Source organism: Suncus etruscus, chromosome 5 (genome assembly GCF_024139225.1).
Source record: "Suncus etruscus isolate mSunEtr1 chromosome 5, mSunEtr1.pri.cur, whole genome shotgun sequence".
In the NCBI taxonomy this organism is placed as follows: Eukaryota; Metazoa; Chordata; class Mammalia; order Eulipotyphla; family Soricidae; genus Suncus; species Suncus etruscus.
Window position 1 is genome coordinate 83,584,335 of NC_064852.1, and position 22,248 is coordinate 83,606,582.

The window sequence follows — 22,248 nt, forward strand, 5'->3', positions numbered from 1 at the left end:
TATAGCACATAATTGGCTTCCTTATAATGTTAACTGTATTAAATAAAAAGTTTTAAGTAAAACCTGTTTAAATTCTCTACATTATTCTTAAATAAATAACTTTAAACTTACCTATTATAATATTGAGCTTTTGTATGTATGAAACAGTCCTCTTTGCTATAGGTATCTAGTACTATTTAGATTAGAAATCAGCCCTTTTTCTTTAAAAATCTTTCATTTCACTGACTTATATAGTAAATGTCTAAGCTTAAATGTTATGTTAAAATACTTCTGCAATATAAAAGTGATATTTTTACAAGTCCAATTTTGGATAATATACAAGTGTTTTATTCTGGAATTATCTCCAGCAAAATCAGTACACCCTGCTTCCTACCACCCCAAATATTAGGATTTGCTTGACAAGGGTCTTTATTTCTGTGAAGGCCTGAGCACTTCTCTGAAAAATTGCATAGGATACCAAAACTACTATCCTCCTTTTCAATCAAAAAGGGCTACTTTATTTTATCTTTCATGTCCCTTAAGAATAAATGAATCAGTTTAGGTTAGAGTAATTAGTAAGGTTACAAATGCTCTGCTTCTCTAGAGCTTTGAATTTTTTTTTATAAATGACATAAAATATCAAAACATTAAATTACCTACATTAAAAGTTAAAATCCTAGGTGAGTAGATCAGAAAGAGAAAATGAGACTACATTTTCTCTCTTCTATAAATGATACCATCCACATAATCTGCAATTCTACCTTTTAAAAAATAAGGCACACATTTGAAATGAGGTTCAAATCAAGGGTAGTATTATAGTATTATCAAATTTGATAGTTTGGGGCTTAAGAGGAAGACTTGGACACTATATTGAAGCCTGCCTTTTTGAGCCTCTGATTCAAAGCCATATCAATTTCTACATACCAGATTCTGTGAAAACTATGTAGTTGGATGTGTTGAACTGAAATTTTAAACTGCTATGTATACATGCCTCATGTTCCTGATAATTTTTCATAGAAACAGAACTATTTAATACTGTCACCTATTTACTTTGTTTCTATAGGATGTTGATAAATGGTCTTTTGATGTATTTTCCTTAAATGAAGCAAGTGGAGAACACAGTCTGAAGTTTATGATTTATGAACTTTTTACCAGATATGATCTTATCAACCGTTTCAAGGTCAGATTTTATAATAAAACTGTTAAATGCTCTTAGAGTTAGTTATTAAAAAAGAATGGATAAACAATGCATTATGCATCATTAGTAGATTGATTGTTAACATTTTTTATTTGGTAGGTCACCAAAGTAAGGAATGAATTCACCACCACTCACTGACATAGTTAAAACTCTACTTGTGTATCATTAAACTTGGAAATCAGCTTTATTTCAACAGCATGACAATAAGTCCCTCTGTATTTCTCTGAGTATTCAGGAGAGCATTGTAACTCCCTCTGTATTTCTCTGAGTATTCAGGAGAGCATTGTAACTTAATTGATGTAATACTCACTTTGCAAGAAAAAATATCATTCAGAACCCCACTGACAATTTACCTTTTATGATGATGATGATGATGATGATGATGATGATGATGATGATAATGATGATGATGATGATGATTTTGGGTCACACCTGGTGACATTCAGGGGTTACTCCTGGCTATGCACTCAGTAATCGCTCCTGGCTATGCACTCAGTAATCACTCCTGGCTCAAGGGACCATATGGGATGCCAGGGATCGAACCCAGGTTTGTCCTGGGTCAGCTGCATGCAAGACAAATGCCCTACTGCTGTGCTATTGCTCCAGCCCCAATTTACCTTTTCTTTTTTTTTTTTTTTTTGGTTTTTTTGGGCCACACCCGGTAACACTCAGGGGTTACTCCTGGCTATGTGCTCAGAAGTTGCTCCTGGCTTGGGGGACCATATGGGACACCGGGGGATCGAACCGCAGTCCGTCCAAGGTTAGCGCAGGCAAGGCAGGCACCTTACCTTTAGCGCCACCGCCCGGCCCCAATTTACCTTTTCTTTTTTTTTTTTTTTTTTTTTTTGTAGTTTTTTTGGGTCACACCCGGCAGTGCTCAGGGGTTACTCCTGGCTTCATGCTCAGAAATTGCTCCTGGCAGGCACAGGGGACCATATGGGATGCTGGGATTCGAACCAATGACCTCCTGCATGAAAGGCAAACGCCTTACCTCCATGCTATCTCTCCAGCCCCAATTTACCTTTTCTTAATCAAGCAAAGTATCCCAATCCCAGGTGTTGTCTACAACTGGCTCCTAGATCTTGCCAGTCCCTCCTCTAGGGAAACACTATGATATGGAAGCATTATCTTTAAAAAAAAAAGTAAATAAAACTGTTAATCGTTCATAAGATACACAATGAACCTTCATTGGTGGCTTATCTTAAATGAAAATTAAAGTATATAATTAATTTAGAGTTGTCCAAACAATTGATTTGATCTTCATTTCTGAACAGTATTTTTGAGATTATAATGCCATTCATTACTTATGAAACCACACCATTGATAGTCCTAATATATAGTGGGAAATCATTAAAATATCTCTATCAGGGCTGGAGTGATGGCACAGAGGGTAGGGCCTTACAACTGGCCTACCTGGATTCTGGCATCCCAAATGGTTCTTCTCCTGCCAGGAGTAATTTCTGAGTGCAAAGACATGAGTTAACCCTTGAGTGATACTGAGTATTCCTCTCCAACAATAAAATCTGTATCAACGGGCCAGAGAGGTATAACAGGCAAGATGCTTCCTTGCATGTGGCTGACATGGTTCAATTCTTGACACACCATATGGTTCCCTCAAGCCTGCCTGGAGTAATACCAAGTGTAGAGCCAGGAGTAATCCCTGACCACTGCCAGGTGTGACTTTGCCCCTCCAAATAAAAAAAAAAAAACTGTATCAAATAGATAAACTAGTCTTCTCCAGTTATGACTAGAAAATTTTACACTCTTATGAATTAGCTTCTTAGTAGGATAAGTAAGAATCTTATTTCATGTATTTTATATAGATCTTAAGGATTATAATTCATTCCCAGAATTGAATGCTAGCAAGTGAAAAAAATGCTTTATGAACCAATCTGTATTTAAATGTCAAAAAATACTACTCACATCTAACTCACTAATGTGTCATCCCATTTAAATATTGCTATGCTCATGTTAGTTTAATATCACTCATTTTTTTCAAAATATAGTTACACTCATTTCTTTCCGCAGATTCCCGTTTCTTGTCTAATTGCCTTTGCAGAAGCTTTAGAAGTTGGTTACAGCAAACACAAAAATCCGTATCACAATTTGATTCATGCAGCTGATGTAACTCAAACTGTGCATTACATAATGCTTCATACAGGTATCATGGTAAGAAATTTTTGGATTAAAATTTATACTTTTGGAAAAATTAAATTTCATTCTCCGAAGTTCTCATCATTTCTTTAATGTACAGACCTATGAATTAAAGAGTTTTTTATTTTTGAGGGCTCATGAGTTACTTAAAATATCTATTTATTTATTCTTTTAAAAATATTAACTGAATAAAAAATATAGATACCCAAAGGGAAAAAAGTATGTTATAATTTAGATTCATTCATTCATAGTAAATCCTTTTCCACTAGGAAGCAATCAGAAAAAAAAAAGTGATCTCAAGGAAATCTTTAAAATCGAAGTTAATAGTATGTTCTTTCATTTCTGTATCTTCTCCCAAGCTTATATTAGTAACCTTTTTCTCTTTTACTTGCATTACCAAATTGTAATAAAATTTTCATAGGATGTTAAAAAACATTTAGGTGAATTTTCTCAAATGTCTTTCTGGTTTTGCATCTTGAATCAGTGCAAGAGTAGAAAAATGATTCAGCAATACAAATCCTTGTATAACAATGAGTAGTTAACAGAACTCTAAAACTGTCTGGAATTTCTCTAGTTTCCCAGGGTTGACATAATTCTGAGAAACATCTCTTTCTCCTAAAGCTCACAAACTGAAGTGATTTCAAAGGGTATATGCAATGCACAATCCTAAATTTTATAACTTTCTGATTCCTTAAGTACTAGTGTCAGAAAACAAGTGTAAGAACTATTTTACTAGTTTTCATAACATTTAATACCTTTGTTTCTTGGGTTCAGAAGCCATAACCTCTCTACTGCCAAGAAAGAGTCTAACTATGGGTATTGGACTCATGTAACAAGAACTCTTTAGAACTCAAAGATATTTAGTACTTCATTTATCATTGTCCATCAACTAATCAAAGAGAAACTCCCAAAGATGTATTTAAATGTCCTGAAGATCTTAAAAACATGTAACAAATGCAGGGTTTTCCAAGTTTGTTGTATTTTTAAAAGTCATTATATCATTTTTTTAAAGAAAATGTATATTTTTTACTAAGCATAATAACCATATTCTACAATGACCTTGTAGTGCCTCATAAAGGAACTGAAGAAATTATTTACCCCATTTCTTATCTTTATTTGTCTCTAAAGTGATTCAGATCCATCCATGTTAGAGGCCCAGACTTTTTGTAGCATAGAACAAAAATTACTATTATCTATCAAGGGTCTACTCTAGGGTTTGAGGAGCATCAGTGAGGAAGTTCCTGTTGGCAGCTCTCATGTGACTGAATCAGCTGGCAACTGTGGCTGAAAACATAGGAGGAAACGACTGAGCACAATATCCATGATTAAGTCTGTCACATGGCCAGCACTTGATAATGGCTAATGGCTAGAAAATCAGATGGGCTTTTACTAAAGGATATTTTTGAAATCTCAGTGTCAATAGAAATATAAATACTATGACAAGATCACAAAGTAATATAACTTACAGTTAAGTACAACTGTAAGTAAAGCAAAAACTTCACATACCTTCACTGATGTAACCTTCTAGAAAGCTAAAACTATATATTCTGAACTTTGTGCTTTCTGTTTACCACATTGAAGCTGAATACATAGACCCACCACTTAAACTGTGAATGTGTCTCTTGTGTCTGACCAAATGCAATCATGACTGAATTGGTTCTTGATTGATATTTACTCACTGTTAATTCCAGACTTTTGGTTTGATATTAAAAGGGGCAATGAGGGGAAGGATTGAAGTTGAGGATACCAATTCTGAATGAAAACTGAAACATCTAAAAATATTCCTTAAAAACATTGTTAATTTTTTAAAGCAGAATATTTAACTTTCTTTACACTCATTTCTCTTTCTAGCACATGTGTGAGTAGACACAGAAACTTTCCTAAAGTATTTTTTTTTGTTTTTCAAGTTAATAAGTCTACATTGCTACAGCTGTTTCTCAAAGTCTTTGCTTTCATTTGGGTTGATATGCATGGCAATTAGTGTGCAAAACAAAGTTCCTCCTGACAGCTGCGACTGCTGTTATTATTCTTTAAAAAAACTGCTTGAAAGTCTTCCTGGTTGGAGTGATTTGCTTTAGCTTTGCTAATGCCTTATTTTTAAATCCAGTGGCAAGGTTGTTTTTTATATCAAGTGTCTGGATTTTTTTTTAACTCAGAAGAAGGCATTAAAAAATTAACAGAAAATTTAAATATGTTACATCAAATGGATACCAAATTCTCTGTTTCCTGGGAATAACATGGAGTAAAAAGTAATGCCTCCTTCTGTATAGAAAAATGTCTGCTTTCATTATAAAGTTCATGGGAAAGATGAATGCCAATTCTTTCTGGGAGAAGCCATTCCATACCACCATCACTGTAATGAGAACCAAACAGAAGTCATTATTTCAGCTGTACAAACTATCCCTGCTCTCTGCTGAAGGTGACATTGCAGGGATTTTATGCTCAACTTGCATGGAAGGCTTACTGCAGGATATAAAAAGTCCTTCTAAAATCTCTGGACTAGTCTAGCTTGCTTCCTAAAAATTGAAATTTAAGTAAAGATTACAGTTTTCTTTTCTCAGAAGTCTATGGCTTATCAAGCATAAATATAGCATCACTCTAGCAGGTTTTACTTGGAATTGTTTTTTATTTTATTTATCTTTTAGCAACAAAACAAGTTTCAGTGGGCTTTTTATACATTTATTATTTTGGCCTTTATAAATAAGTATGGTGAAGAATTATCATTGTCCAGGATTAGAAAATATATCTAAATCAAAAGGAATTACGGAATATTTTAGCAGATGTTGAAAGAAAAGTCAAAACCCGTTTATGGGCTATTTTTTCAAATATTAGATAAAATTGTAACCAAAAGTTTTGAGAAAGTTATTTTACAAGTTTTTCTCTTAATAATAAAAGTAATAATATATAATTATTAATTTTCATATATGTGAAAACATATATGAAAACTTAAAACAATATTAGAATAGTTTAATTATGCACAATCACAACCTTAATATTAAAAAGATAATGCCACTATTATTGTTTTAGCAATACCATATTTAAGGTTGGTTAGATGAATGTGACATTGATGGTGCATACCACTAGTAGCTCCACAAATTTTGGTGACTAATACAGCTTCTTATTTGTGAAATGTCAATGACTGTCATGGCCTGAAAGGGAGTATGATGATGTCATTATCCTTGGTTTGTTAATGTCATCCTGTATATTAATAAATTTTCTCTCTTCTTTCTTTTCTTTTATTGTCACTTGTCTAACTTGAAGCATAATGACACAGTAATAATAATGAAGCACAGTAGCTCAATCCACTTACTAAAGGGAAAAGTTTTACCAAGAGCTGCCAACTACCTCCAGATGTCTCTTACTTTTATTAATTAATTTTTTATTTATTTAATTTTTGGACCACACCCAGCAGCATTCAGAGGAAACTCCCAGCTATATGCTCAGGGGTTGTTCTTGGCTATTCTTGTAGGGACCATGCTGTATCTGTAATTGAACCTGGACCTCCTTTATGCAAACCCTTTGAGCAAGCTCTCACTCAGTTTTGATAAGGATAGCTTCCACTTAAGGACTCCTGGTAATAAGAGTGAAAGAATATCAGTCTTTTGGGACTGATATTCTACTAACTATACCAAAAAATAATCACCTATACTCTAAAATACCTTAATTCTTCTATAATCTTTTATATTCTACAGATAATTTACCACTGTTTGTTTTCTACAAACTGCAGTAAGTAAAAACTATTTTTGTACATGACTTTTCAGATAACAGCTTGGAATTTTGGACTGAGAGTGGCCTTTCAAATAATCCAACACAGATATTCATGAAACCTTTCTATTATTCTCCATCACTGCCTATCCCAGTTTTTTTTTTTTTTTTGGTCACTAAAATTTGTTTGATAATACTAAAAGTCTTGTCGAGTAAAAAGTTAATAATATCATATATGCCAAGCATCTAATCTAGTTCCTGACATATTATAGCTATTAACACTTACTGTTATATTAAATAATATTAAAATGCTATATTATAAATAATACTAACAGGTAGCAAAAGGATAGAAGAAACAAAAGTTTGTGAGGTTAAAAGTATTGCTTTTTTACATGCCAGGAACTAATCTGTCATTGTGATTAAAGAAGAATGTGTCCAACATATTGCCCCTCCTTTGAATAATGCCTTTTGGCATCCATGAAGAAAAATTTGTTATCTGTGGAAGAAATAGAGCTTTTGGAATAGCAGATTATGGCTTAAATGATTGGTTAGCTACTTGATTTATTACTTGATGTTTGGCATGTTAATTTTTTCTTTAGTGTTGAGTTTTATCTAGGTTGAATATGTATAAAATCTACTTATTAAATGATAAAAATAGGATGGTTATAAAATTAGATAGGATCATCTAATTAATGCATTAATGTAATATTTGTTCTTTCTTTTTTTGCATCATCATTGTTATTAGTGGAGATTAGTGCCTCCCTCTAATAACAATTAAACTGCCCATTTTCAAATAAGTTGGTCTGAACTATCCTCTAGCCCTCTTGCAGTTTAGATGAAATAAGGTCAGTAGTGCTCATAAATCAAAATAATACAAAATATATACTATATACTATATATAGTTATACTATCATTGAGAAAAGTAGAATTCAGCCTTATTCCTGCTGACTTTCCTCAGTAAATTTATAAATACATTTATAAATATAAAAGAAATGTTTATATTCATTACAAATAAATTGGGATAACCAGTAAATTTAACTTGCTTGGGGCTGGAGAGACAGCATGGAGGTAAGGCATTTGCCTTTCATTCAGAAGGACAGTGGTTTGAATCCCGGCATCCTATATGGTCCCCTGTGCCTGCCAGGGGCAATTTCTGAGCATAGAGCCAGGAGTAGCCCCTGAGCACTGCTGGGTGTGACCCAAAAACCCCACAAAACATTTTAACTTGCTTTTTGAAAAGCATTATCATTTTAAAAGGGTAAAATGAACTGGCAACTCAGAAGTCAACGTTTAGCTCCAAATTGTACTATAATATTAAAAAAATAGATTTAAGTGTTAAAATATATGCATCTTTTAAAACTATGTTATAAAACAACTTTTTCATTAAAATACAGACTATACTATGACAAGAAATAAGAGACTTATGCAGGAAGTACTATTTATAGAAGATAGAAATTAATGGAACTAAAAACAGGACACACAATTATTTTTATTATGAGGTAGATAATTTAAGCATTTAAGAGGTAGTCTATAATTAAATCTATTTCTTATTTCTTAATTTAATATTTTTAACAATTTTAGCATTATATTTGTATTATCATAATAAATAATGAACATGGTCTTTTTTAGAATCACAGTTGCCTCTAAATAGTAAATACCCCATAAAATACTTAGGAAATATAAGTAAAGTTTTAGAAATAAACTTAAAAATTATTGTTATTTATTAAAAACCATGGTTTACATAGTTTATTTTGGTCAAATAATTTAAAGACTAATCCCACCACCAGTGTCAATTCCCTTTACTGTTTCTATACTGCTTCACTCTCCTCCCACCTGCCACCTTAACAGGCACATTACAGAGTTCTGTGGCTGCAGTTTGTGTCTGTTTAAAGTGTTGTTAATTCTGCACTTTGAATGTATAGCTACACCAGTCTCCAACATCACCAACATAACTGAATCTCCATCCCCTGATTTCTCAATTATTCCCTTTCTCATGTCCTTTCTTTCTGTCTAGCTTTCCTTTCTTCTTTGTCCTTTATTTCCTAAACTCTGATGTCAGGAATGAGCTAGGCATTCCACTTTTGCTAATTATTTTTAGAAAAAAAATTATTTTTTTAAATCTTATCTTTGTGACTGAAGAGATAGCACAGTGGTTGGACATTTGCCTTGCATGCAGCTGACCCAGAACCGGCCTGGGTTTGATCCTTGGCGCCCCATATGGTCCCCCAAGCCAGGCGCAATCTCTGAGCGCATAGCCAGGAGTGGCCACTGAGCATCACCAGGTGTGTCCCAACCCCCTCCAATCATATTTTTATTTAAGCACCATGGCTACACACATGATCAAAGTTAGGTTTCAGTCATAAAATACCAATACAACATTCCACTATTGCCTCCATCTCTCTTCTCCCACACCCTCTGCCTGTATTTGAGATAGGTATTCAATTTCTCACTACCAATGTCATGATAGTTGTCAGTGTAGTTATTTCGAACTTACCACTCTTTGTGACAAGCTTCATATCGTGGGCCTGTTTCTCTAGTCTTCATCTCCATTGTCTCTGGGTATTATTACTATGCTGTCTTTATTTTTAAATTTTTATTGTGGCCAAAGTGAATTATAAATCTTTCAAAGTAGTATTTAAGATACATAGTGACAATGAATGAGGGGCATTCCCACCACCAGTGTTGACCTCCCTCCAACCCTGTTCCTTGTATGCATCCTATATCTCCCTCCTTTACCTCCCCCAGAATGCTAGTGTAACTGGTCCCCATTTGTATAGCTTGTTGTAGATTGGGTATCAATTCTGTTGTCTTGACTCTTGGTTTGGTGTTCAAGTCTGATCATTTTTTATTTCCACTAACCATTCATTTGAATGTTTGATTCTGGTACCATCCATTTCCCCCTTTCAATTTTTGAGGCTGAATAAGATGATTCATGTTATGTGGTTCTGTAGGAGCCCTTCTAAGTGTTATAAATTTCAATTTAGTAGAAGGGAGAAAAAGGTAGCCAAACAAAACAAAAAAAACAAAAAAAAAATAACCAAGCAACAACAAAAAAACAAGAAAAGTACAAACAAAAAACCAACACCAACAACTATGAAAAAGCAACAAACACACACACAAAAAACAAGACAAACAAACAAAAAACAAACAAACAAAAAACGGTCAAAGAACCCAAACCAGCAAGCACATAAAAAGGTTTGTCTTTCTTCTTTTTTGTAAAGGCACAGGAAGTATTGGGGAAATTAGAAAGGGAATTACCTTAGCCTAAGAGATTCAGGTTTCTCTGCCCTTGAAGCATACTGTCATGGAACCAACTACAGGCTCTATCTATATGCACTCCTTTTAACACCCCCCAGGTCTTTTTATGGTACTAGGCAACTTTCTGCTCCGTTGTGGATGAAAAAGCCAGGTCTCTCTAACTAAAGATCTTGGTATTTTCATAGGTTATAGGACAAAGCAAAGGATAGAGTCTTTTTTTATAGTTCTAGAAGTTCTGTTTCATCACTGTTGTTGTAATCAATCTTTTATAAATGATGGTTTGGGTTTTTACACAGCTCCTAGGACATAAACTGGGATAGAGGTTTTTTCATTATGTTTTCAGAAGTTCTGTTCCTTCGCAGTTGACAAAGTCAGACCTCTGGGATTTCAGATCTTAGTTTTTGTACAGATCCTAGGTTAAAGCCTAGGCTAAAGTCTTTTTTGTTGGTCCCAGGGTAAGTACTGTCCAGTCTTGGCTGTCAAATTCATTTTTCTGTAGTTGGTGATCTTGGTTCTTGCACAGAACAAAGGGCAACGTGTCTTCTGGTTTCATCTTACTATTAGGACAACCTGCTCTTAGATCAGGTTATTGCTGTTTCCTCTTTATCATATCCAAACTGACCCAAGTTGGTGCTAGAGCAGTAGTAGGAATTTCCCAGGGTGAGTTTGGTTCCTGGTGCTGTTGCAAGGAACTGTATCAGATCTATGTCTGCGATCTAGGTCTCGAGATTGGAAGGTTGGTGCCCTATCACATGGAGTCTAAGTTGGGTCCACATGACACGTGTTCAGGGTGGGAGCCATCCCTATATAATAGGAATGGGTTCTTATCCATAGTAGATAAGATCTAGATTCTATCCATAAATCTTCCCCTTTATTAGTATGATTTTGAAAATAAAGGAATGGGGCCATATTATATTGCTGGTGCTGTCTTGTATTTTTCTGAAATCCCACAGATGAGCGAGACTATTCTGTGTCTATCTCTCCACCTCTGACTTATTTCATTCAGCATATCTTAATGCAACATTATACCAAATTTTAAATGGTTTAATTGAATTGCTATTTATTTCAGCATGTTTATTTTTTACATCTATATAAGGCACATTGAAGGCTTAGTGCCAGGTTAGCCTGTAACACAGACCATTAATAAAGTCATTTTCTTCCTCTTAATTAATGCAATTCATTTTAAATATATACAAAACACTGCTATGTCAATCCATTTTATGCTAAAATTTATTTATGTGTCAGCCACCCAATTACTGAGACTATGTTTTTATACTAAAACACCAACATATTTTAATTAAGTGTTGTTGTTTTTATTTTGGATTACATACTTTAAATAATATATTTAAGAAAATATTTCAGTAAAGTGTCATTTCTGTTTTGGCTCTGTACAATGCATAAATGAAAGTCTTACATTTTTTAAAACTATTAAATATAAAATATATAACCATTTTTATGAGAGCTGAATACAAGAGGGTTGATAATATTTTTTGAGAATTATCAAATATTTAAATTTAGGGTTACTTAACAATAGTGTCTTTCTATTTTTAATTATATCTTATACTAACTATAAACTTGGGAAATTATAATAAGCAAATATTATGTTCCTTTAAGATCTAGATGCCAAAGAGTAAGTTTGTTTTTCAGTCTTATGATATTTCATATTTCTTCTTTTCTTTGCCTTTATATTTTATCTTCAACAGCTCCAAATAAGATGGCCTATCAAACCTTTCCATATTTGGGAGGGGGGCACACCCAGTGACACTCAGGGGTTACACCTGGCTATGTGCTCAGAAATCGCTCCTGGCTTGGGGGACCACATGGGATTCTGGGATCTAACCGAGGTCTGTCTTGGGTCAGCTGCATACAAGGAAAGTGCCCTATCACTGCGCTACCACCCTGGCCCAAATCTTTCTATATTTTATATACTCAGCTCACTTTATTCTACATGCTTATATATAATATGAAGCATAAAGTATGCTACATATTCATATCTTAACTTTAGTTATTACTATTATTGGCAATTTAATTCCCATATAGGCATCATTGCATTATATCTTAGAGTCTGTTTCCAACCTTTTATTTAGCTATGTTTTTGTCCATTCTTCTTACAAGATATCCTACTTCCAGATTTATTTTATGTATATACCATGGCCTATAAAGTACTGGTTTAGTGTATATTTTTTTTCTGTTGCTTTGTATAACCTTCAACTATTCCCACTGCCTGAAAAAAGTCCATTATAAGTCCATTTAAAAGCATTTTTTATGCTTTATTCCTCCCACTGACCATCCTATAGAAACTGTGCTAACAGAACTTTCTAGTACAATGGAAAAAACTTTGTAACCATATTATTTTATATATAATCACTTGCCACATGTGACTACTGAGCAGTTAGAATTTGATTGAAGTTAATTGAAAAATAATCATTTTTAATTTTAAAAGTCACATATGGTGGGGCTGGCGAGGTGCCGCTAGAGGTAAGGTGTCTGCCTTGCAAGCGCGAGCCAAGGAAGGACTGCGGATCCATTCCCCAGCATCCCATATGGTCCCCCCAAGCCAGGGGCAATTTCTGAGCACTTAGCCAGGAGTAACCCCTGAGCATCAAATGGGTGTAGCCCGAAAACCTCCCCCAAAAAAGTCACATATGGTTACTACAATATATAATGTAACAAATGTGCTATTCAAAATATGAGCATTTTATAAACTATTTAACATGTAAAAAAAACATGTAACATGTTTAACATGTAAAGAAATTTTAAAAGCATCCAATTTTTAAAGTAATGGTTAATGCTTATGAAGTGGGTACTAGTAAGGGGCCAGAAAGATAGCATGGAGGTAAGGCATTTGCCTTCCATGCTGAAGGACAGTGGTTTGAATCCTGGCATCCCATATGGTCCCCTGAGCCTGCCAGGAGCGATTTTTGAGCATAGAGCAAGGAGTAACCCCTGAGCACTGCCGGGTGTGACCCAAAAATACAAAAAAAAAAAAAAAAAAAGCACATGAAGTGGGTAGTAAGCATTGTGTAAGTATTCTTTTATTGCTATTATGTTGAATTGTACAGTTGAATAATATGTGCTACAAAAAGAAAATTGTTAAATTTTTAGAGAGATTCAAAATCTTTAAATACAAAAATCTATCTTCAGTTTCTCTAAGGAACAATTTAGTGTTTCAACTCTGAAAAAAGATTCCTCATAATAGAGGCTGCTACAGATGTTGAGCTAAAGACATTATAATGGTGTATTAGCTATACATTAAACAATCACTTAACTGTAATAGCTTTCAAACTGGTAAAGCTAATTCAAAAATTCTGACAGTTTACCTTTTAATTTTTCCCAAAATGTTCATTTTCTAATGACCAAGGAAAAGTATAATGGCTTTGAACCTGGTAAATTATTGACAATATTCACCCCATTACATTATGAGTCATCTATTATATACAATTAATAGCAGTGAAGTAAAAAAATCACACTGAAATTAATAAAAAATAGTTTCATGTGATTAGTGGTACTGGATGCACACTGAAAAGCAATTTCAGAAAATGATGAGGAAAACCTCTACTTTTAAATATAATGAATTCTCTTTTATTTACTAGCATTGGCTCACTGAACTGGAAATTTTAGCAATGGTATTTGCTGCAGCCATTCATGATTATGAGCATACAGGAACCACAAACAATTTTCATATTCAGACAAGGTAAGTTGGTTCTAAATTACACTTGAAATTTTGTATATTATCTATTTTTATGAATATTTAAAATTGATAAAGAAGTCCAGCAAAAATAGATGTAATTGACTTTAGCAAACTTTCTTAATCTACAAATGCTTAAATAACATATTTATTAAGAATAACTTACATATTTAGTGGCATATTTGGAAATTTAAAGAATAGGAGAGACCGCGGTTTGATCCTCTGGCATCCTATATGGTCCCCCAAGCCAGGAGCGATTTCTGAGCGCATACCAGGAGTAATCCCTGAGTGTCACAGGGTGTGACTCCTCCAAAAAACCCAAGCAAACAAAAAGAATTTAAAAATATGGGACAATTTTTCCTCTGTCCAGACCTGTGAACTATCATACAAATCAGACATTGACTATAACAATAACTGCTAGACACATATTGATTAAAGTTTTAGTTTGGTTTCATTAGGTATTGGCATGCAATGAAAATTAAGCTTTTGAGAAAATTCCAAAAACAAAATAAATTAATGGTTAGCATAAAGAGTTAAATTTAAAATAACTGAAATACTGGTTAGCATAAAGATTTAAATTTAAAATAACTGAAATGTGATTTTATTTTTAAATAAAAATATTAGAGTGAAATATTAGTATGTTAAGGTTGATGATTAAAAATACACCAGAGGGTCAGAGAAATAGTACAATATAATACCTTCTCCTATTAATCATTCAACTTGAGTTCTGTACTTCAGATGATTGATTCATCCAGCCCTGCCAGTAGTGCAAAGTGAAAAGTAAGCCCTGAGCACCACTGAGGTTCACCACAAAAAGAAAAACTAAAACAAATTACCATATATTAATTGACATACCTACCCAAAATTTTTTCACAGTTCTGGAGACTGGAAATTCAAGATGAAAGTTTCAGTGGGGTTAATTTTTTCCCATGTATCTAAAAACTGATTTTCTTACCATATCATTTAATGTTTTGATGTAAGGAGCATAGAGTTTTTAAAATTCTAAAATTTCTACTCTTTTAATAGAATACTTACTAACAATATCTCTAAATATCTAAGTTAATAATAATTAGATATTTTATCAAAGGAATTCAATATAACTGAGACCCAATTTCTATATCTAAGTTTGAGGTGATCTAGAGTGTTCTTTCAAGAACAACAACAACAAAAAAAATCCCCACAAAAAACAAGGTGCTGAAGTAATAGAACAGCAGGTAAGGTGCTTAATTTGCACGTAGCTAACCTGAATTCTATCCATGAACCCCACTTGACCCCCAATCCCTACCAGGCATGATTACTGAGTAGAGCCAGGAGTAAGACCTGAGCACATTCCAGTGTGACCCACCCCACACCATACACAAAACCACCAAAAGCCCAAAACTAACAAAAAACACCAACAAACTCAAAGTAGAAAATAAAAAAGGTCTAAATGTTTAGGTGACTGTTGATGTTTGAGAAGTAGAGTATCAATCCTTTATATTTTACACAACTCTGCTCCCATAACCAAGGATTCATTCCCTTGACTTGTTCATTGTCATATAGACGATAGTGTGTAAACTTAGATAAAAATTCTGTCCCCTAGATGGAAATTGAAGAGTTCTGCTTTAAGCATTGAAATGTTGGGTAAATACTTCTATTTATCTCTCCATCTCCTAGCTCAACAGAGAAAGAAGAAAAATAAAACAATTTACTACTCTTTTTAGAGCAGAACAGTTATCAATCTGTATGACTGAAAACAATAGAGGACTATTTTGTTTTGTAGTAAATATGAAAGGAGAAAGTATACAGAAATTCTTTGCTTTTGAATGTCTACTGAATAAGAAGTAGATTTTTTAAAAGATTAAAAGATCCCATTGCTGAAATGAAGTTACAGTGGACAAAAATTTTAGGAGTTAAAGAGAAATATACATGTTTTGTTATCAGTGAATCACTTTCTACTTCAAAAAAATAAGAAAAAGTGGAGGAAATATAATGGCATTTTCTTACAACATTGTTAGTTCCTTTTCCCTTGTTTTTAGTTTTTTGCAATAACTAACAAATAAAGAGTTGCAATATCTTTAAAAAGAAAAAGGAGGGTGTGAGAGATTGGAAAGTGGATAAGGCACTTACTTTGCACCTAGCCAACCCAGGTTTGAGCCCACTACAGCACTACACAGGGCTCCCTGAGCAAAGTCAAAGTGATCAATCTCTAAGAAAAGAGCCAGGAATAAGCTCTGAGAAGCACTAGGTTTAGCATTGGAAGGAAGGAAGGAAGGAAGGAAGGAAGGAAGGAAGGAAGGAAGGAAGGAAGGAAGGAAGGAAGGAAGGAAGGAAGGAAGGAAGGAAGGAAGGAAGGAAGGAAGGGAAGGAAGGAAGGAAGGGAGGGAGGAAGGGAGGAAGGGAGGAAGGGAGGGAGGAGAGGAGGAAGGGAGGGAGGGAGGGAGGGAGGGAGGGAGGGAGGGAGGGAGGGAGGGGGAGGGAGGGGGAGGGAGGGGGGAGGGAGGGGGGAGGGAGGGGGAGGGAGGGGGAGGGAGGGGGAGGGAGGGGGAGGGAGGGGGAGGGAGGGGGAGGGAGGGGGAGGGAGGGGGAGGGAGGGGGGAGGGAGGGGGAGGGAGGGGGGAGGGAGGGGGAGGGAAGGGAAATTGGATAGAAAGAAAGAAGAAAGGAAAGAGAAAGAAAGAAAGAAAGAAGAAAGAAAGAAAGAAAGAAAGAAAAAGAAAGAAAGAAAGAAAGAAAGAAAGAAAGAAGAAAGAAAGAAAGAAGGAAGGAAGGAAGGAAGGAAGGAAGGAGGAAGGAAGGAAGGAAGGAAGGAAGGAAGGAAGGAAGAAGGAAGGAAGGAAGGAAGGAAGGAAGGAAGGAAGGAAGGAAGGAAAGAAAGAAGGAAAGAAAGAAAGAAAGAAAGAAAGAGAGAAGGATGGAAAGAAAAAAGAGGAAGGAAAGAAAGAAAGAAAGAAAGAAGAAAGAAGAAAGAAAGAGAAAGAAAGAAAGAAAGAAAGAAGAAAAAGAAAGAATAAAAAGGAAGAAGGAGCTAAAATGGAGAAAGGAAAAACAGATATGAAAATAAAAGAAGAAAAACAAAGAGAAAATAAAAAGAAAGAAGAGAAGAAGGGGGAAACTTTCTTGATTTTTTATTATGAAACTTGATAAATAAATTGAAGATAAAGAGATAGCAAAGATCTTTGCCCTTGCCATGGTAGCAGCGCCCTCTGGATTCATTCCCAGCACCACATAGGCTCCCTGTGAACTGCCCAGAGTATTTTATAAGCACAGAGCCAGGAGTAAGTCATAATAATCAGGTGTAGTTTCAAAACAAACAAATGACAGTTTAACTAAAATTAAAATTTATAAGGAAGAAAAAAACTAGTATTTTACTTATTTTCTGAAAAAATGTATACTAGAATAAATTATTTAATGGATTCACTTTATTTAGAATTTAAAAGTTTGTAGCAAAAATTGCAAGAATTACAAATGCAGAAAAACAACACTTTCAAACACACACACACACACACACACACACTCACACACATTAATATTGCCTAACATTCTGGCCAATGAGAAATAAGATTATATGTCACAGGGAGCAATAATTCCATCTAATTCACCATTGTTATTTAAATTTAGAGGGTTTTTTTTAAAGTATGAAAACCTTTACTTAATAATTAAAACCCAATAAAAAGGCAATTGAAAATATAAATAATCCTAGAAAAAACTGCATTGGCTATATTTGAAGTCATATGATACCAAAATATGTGAATTATAGTTATGTAATCCAAGTTATAGCATTTTTGATGATCTTATCAAACTTCTGTAATGATTTTCCTTGGAGAAACTCTATTTAATTCTGTTTTAAACACGGATTGCATTTCTTCTCCGCTGGCTCAGTTTTTGATGTACAGCTTTTCACCAACCACATAATATTTGTTTAATGTTTAAATACATTCAATTATAGTTCCTATATATGCTAGATGCATACCAAGATATACTTTCTACACCTGTAAACACATATATATCAGGGGTCTCAAATTCGCGGCCCTCTGTACAACATTTTGTGTCCCGGCGCCGTTCTTCAAATATTGCAGTATTCGCGATTATTCGCTTACCAAATAATCGCACAAAAAAATCGCATTAGTAAGAAAAAAATTGCATTAAACATTTACATACCTCAAGCAGTTCTGTTCGGGGTATTCAAATGTTTAATACATTTTTTGCGATTTTTTTCTTACAAATGAGTTTTTTTTTATCGTGAATATGTGGTAAGCGAATAATCGCGAATACTTTGCGCCTAGCGCAGATGTCATTTCCGCTGCTCCTGGCCAGGGTCTCTTGCATTATCGGAGGCCTAAGGGAGAGAAGTTTATTACAGAATTATATTTTGTCATACCTTCATCATGACTTCATCAAAGCATGCAGTGAAGAGAAAGATTGATGAGGAGTACAATTTCAGGAAAAGTGGGAGATGCAGTATTTCTTTGTTGAGCATAGGGGCATCCCCACATGTCTTATTTGCTCAGAGAAAGTTGCAGTGCACAAGGAATACAACTTGAAACGCCAATATTCAACTAAACATGCTGAGGAATGTGCAAAATATCAAGGAAATGAGAGAGCCAAGCAGGTTGCCAGTCTTAAAGCATGTCTAATGAGGCAACAAGATTTCTTCAAGAAAGCAACCAAAGAAAATGTTTCATCAGTCAAAGCTAGTTACATGGTTAGTGAGATGATTGCTAAGGCAGGGAAACCTTTCACAGAAGAAGAGTTTGTTAAAAAATGCATTTTACAGGCTGCAAGTATTATCTGTCCGGGAAAGAAAGGTCAGTTTAGCAAAATCAGCCTTTCTGCCAACACTGGCAGAGCACATTTCTGACATGTCAAGTCACATTTATCATCAACTGTGTGAGAAAGCCAAATGTTTTGATGCATACTCAGTTGCTCTTGACGAGGGCACAGATATAACAGACACTGCACAGCTCACAATTTATGTCCGTGGTGTTGATTGCAATTTTGAATTGACAGAGGAGCTACTCACAATAATCCCAATGCATGGCCAGATCACCGCTAATGAGATATTTCGGCATTTGTGTGATGCCATTGAGAATGCAGGTTTGCCATGGAAGAGGTTTGTTGGAATAATAACTGATGGAGCGCCATCGATGACAGGGAGAAAAAAATGGACTGGCGGCTCTTGTTCAAAAAAAAAAAAAAACTTGAAGAGAAGAGTGTAGAGAAGCCCATTACTCTTCACTGCATTATCCATCAGCAGGCCCCTTGCAGTAAATGCCTGTTGTGTGACAATGTGATGTCTGTTGTTGTGAAATGCATCAACCAAATCAGATCCAGGGGCTTAAAGCACAGGAGGTTCCAGGCTTTTTTAGAGGAAATGGAGTCAGAATATGGATATGTGCTCTATTTCACCAAGGTATGTTGGCTCAACAGGGGAAATGTCCTGAAAAGATTTTTTGAGTTGAGAGAAGTGAAAGCCTTCATGGAGAAGGATGGGAATGCTGTTTCTGAGTTGATGTGATCACAAAATGGCTCATGGACTTAGCTTTTCTTGTTGACATCACACATAAGTTGAATGTATTAAACAAGATGTTAACAAGCCCGGGGTAGCTTATCTGTGCTCGCCTATGACAACGTGAGAGCATTCTCCCACAAACCTTGTGATATGGAAATCCCAGCTCTCCTCAAACCTTGGCCAATTTCCCAGCATGCTAAGAACTTGTGGGATGCAGGCATACCATTCAGTGCTGAGAAAATATTTTGATGCTATTTTTAAGCTAGAGAAGGAATTTGATCACAGATTTGCAGACTTCAAAAAGCAAAGAGCACTTTCCAAATTTTTGTGGACCCCTTTTCCTTTGATGTGCAAGATGCCCCTCCTGTGCTTCAAATGGAGCTCATTGACCTGCAATGCAACTCTGATCTCAAAGAGTCCAAGTTCAGGGAGATTAGTGGAAAAGCAGACATGCATGGGCAATTTTTGAGAGATTTTGTCCCCCAGCTTCCCTGAGCTTTCCTGAATGTTCAAGCACACCATTGTGCCTTTTTTGGAGCACATATTTGTGTGAAAAGTTATTCTCACATTGAACTTCAATAAGTCAAAGTAACAGGTCTAGACTTACTTGATGATCATCTTCAAGCCTATGCTAAAGTCTCAACTGCTTCTCTCTCTAAAGCCAAATGTGGTTCAGATTTGAGAGAAGTGCTGTCAAGTCTCTGGCAGCAAAGAATAGGCAAAAGATGCCATGTTCAGAATGAACTGTTCATGATCTTCAACTCAATGTTTCTATTCATGTTCAGATGAAATAATTAAAACCGTTGCTAATGATGTTTGAGAACTATTTATTGTGAAATCCCTTATGCGGCCCTGCCTCACCCCAACTTTGCCTCTTGCGGCGCCAGGTAAATTGAGTTTCAGACCCTCTGATATATGTGATGTTTTGTACAATAAGAACAGATAAATTTCTTAGGAATTTTATCTCATTTTTAATTTTTTATCTACTCCTTATGTATATTATGAATATTCTCTTTAGACTCTTAAGAAAGGTATACTTCCAAAACACATTTTATGAGGGAAAAATTTCAAGCTATATATTTTTCTCTCTCAATAAACAATAATACACATATAAAACTACATGCCAATATCTTTAAAAATGCATCTATAGATGCATATGTATAAATATGCAATAACTCCCCAAATTTAAGATATTACAAATATTCAGCCATGTGTCAAAAATATGTGACTAGACCCAACATGAATTTATTTTGTGGATAGTTTAATATATGCAAAAGTGCCACCGTAGTATATTGTAAAGAAAAATATCCTATTCTTTTGCTGATAAAGCACTTGACTAGATCTTATAACCATCTTATAACAAAATATCAATACTATATAAAAATTTCAATGTGTGAAAAATAAAGTTTTCTTCATAATCAGAAATAAAAAAGACTATATTTTTACTTCTATTTTAGTATAAATATCATAGCTAGGAAAATTTAGACAAATGAAATTAAAGAAATCAAAAAAGGGGACCAGAATGCTACCACAGAGAATAGCGCATTTGTCTTGTTTGTGTCTGACTTGAGTTTGATCCCTAGCATCCCACGATGGTTTACGGATCCTGTCTAGGAGTGATTCCTGAGCATAGCCAGGAAGTAAACTCCTGAGCACCTTAGGACACAGCCTCAAAATAAAACAAACAAAACAAACAAAAAATTAAATCCCAAAAAGATTAAAAACTATTTCAGAAGACATAGTATATATAGAGGAAATTCTAGACTTCATTTTAAAATCTACTAAAATATAATAAATACAGGGACCAGAGTGGTAGGGCTTTTGCCTTGCATGCAGACTATCTAACACATATGGTGGTTCAAATTCTGGCATCCCATATAGTCTCCCAAACCTTCTAGGAGTGATTTCTGAGTGCAGAGCCAGGAGTAACCCCTGAGTGCTGCAGTATGTGACCCAAAACCTAAAAAAAAAAAAAAAAAAAAATGAATACAGAAAAATGGTCATTATAAAATCAACATGCAAAAAATCATTTTATTACTATATAAAATAACAAAGAAGAAATGAAGAAAATAATTCCATTAACAATATTCAAAACAGTAAAATACCGAGCCAGAAAGCACAGAATCAAGACTCTTGTGTTATACTTGGATGACTCCAGTTAGATACTCAGCACTACACATTGTTCCACAAGTACCACCTGAAGTGTTCCCTAAATATGAGTAGGATAAGCCCTGAGTACAATGGGGTGTGTTTCCTAAAACAAAAATAAGTCAAAAAAATATTTGTAAGACTTTAACAAAAATGACAAAAATTATTTTAACAGAAACCACAAGCTACTGTTAAAAATATTAAACAGTCATCCAGGGATATTATACAGAAATCAAAGCATACTCCATGCATTTACCCAAACTTGGTTCTATACCCAGAGCACAGACCCTGGAATAGCCCATTAGCACTGCCAGGTATGACCTAACATGTCCCAGTTGTTTTTAATTTAAGAATATAAGACAAAAAATAAGACATTATAAAAAGACAGCCCCGTGTAATGACAGAGAATTAATATGATTAAACACACATTTCTATAGTATGTATATATTATTGATGTCAAAATCCTATGATTTTTTAAAGGAAATTGAAAAATATTTATATTCTATTTAAAAGTCCCTGAAAGGCAATAAAATCTGAAGAAAGAAAAGCAAAAATTTAAAATATGCATACAGATATGGCATTTTTTCATAAATTACAAAACTTGAAACTTTAAGATGGCCTTTAATT

The 22,248-nt window shown here is 34.6% G+C and overlaps 1 protein-coding gene across 1 annotated transcript in view; it reads left to right on the top strand.

Moving 5' to 3' along the window:
* PDE1A (phosphodiesterase 1A) overlaps positions 1–22,248 on the top strand; it is a 106,674-nt gene that overhangs the window by 42,916 nt on the left and 41,510 nt on the right. The window contains exons 4-6 of the mRNA XM_049773560.1: positions 1,043–1,159; positions 3,206–3,346; positions 13,888–13,988. Of these exons, the coding sequence (XP_049629517.1) occupies positions 1,043–1,159; positions 3,206–3,346; positions 13,888–13,988 (359 nt within the window). The remainder of the gene's footprint in view (positions 1–1,042; positions 1,160–3,205; positions 3,347–13,887; positions 13,989–22,248) is intronic.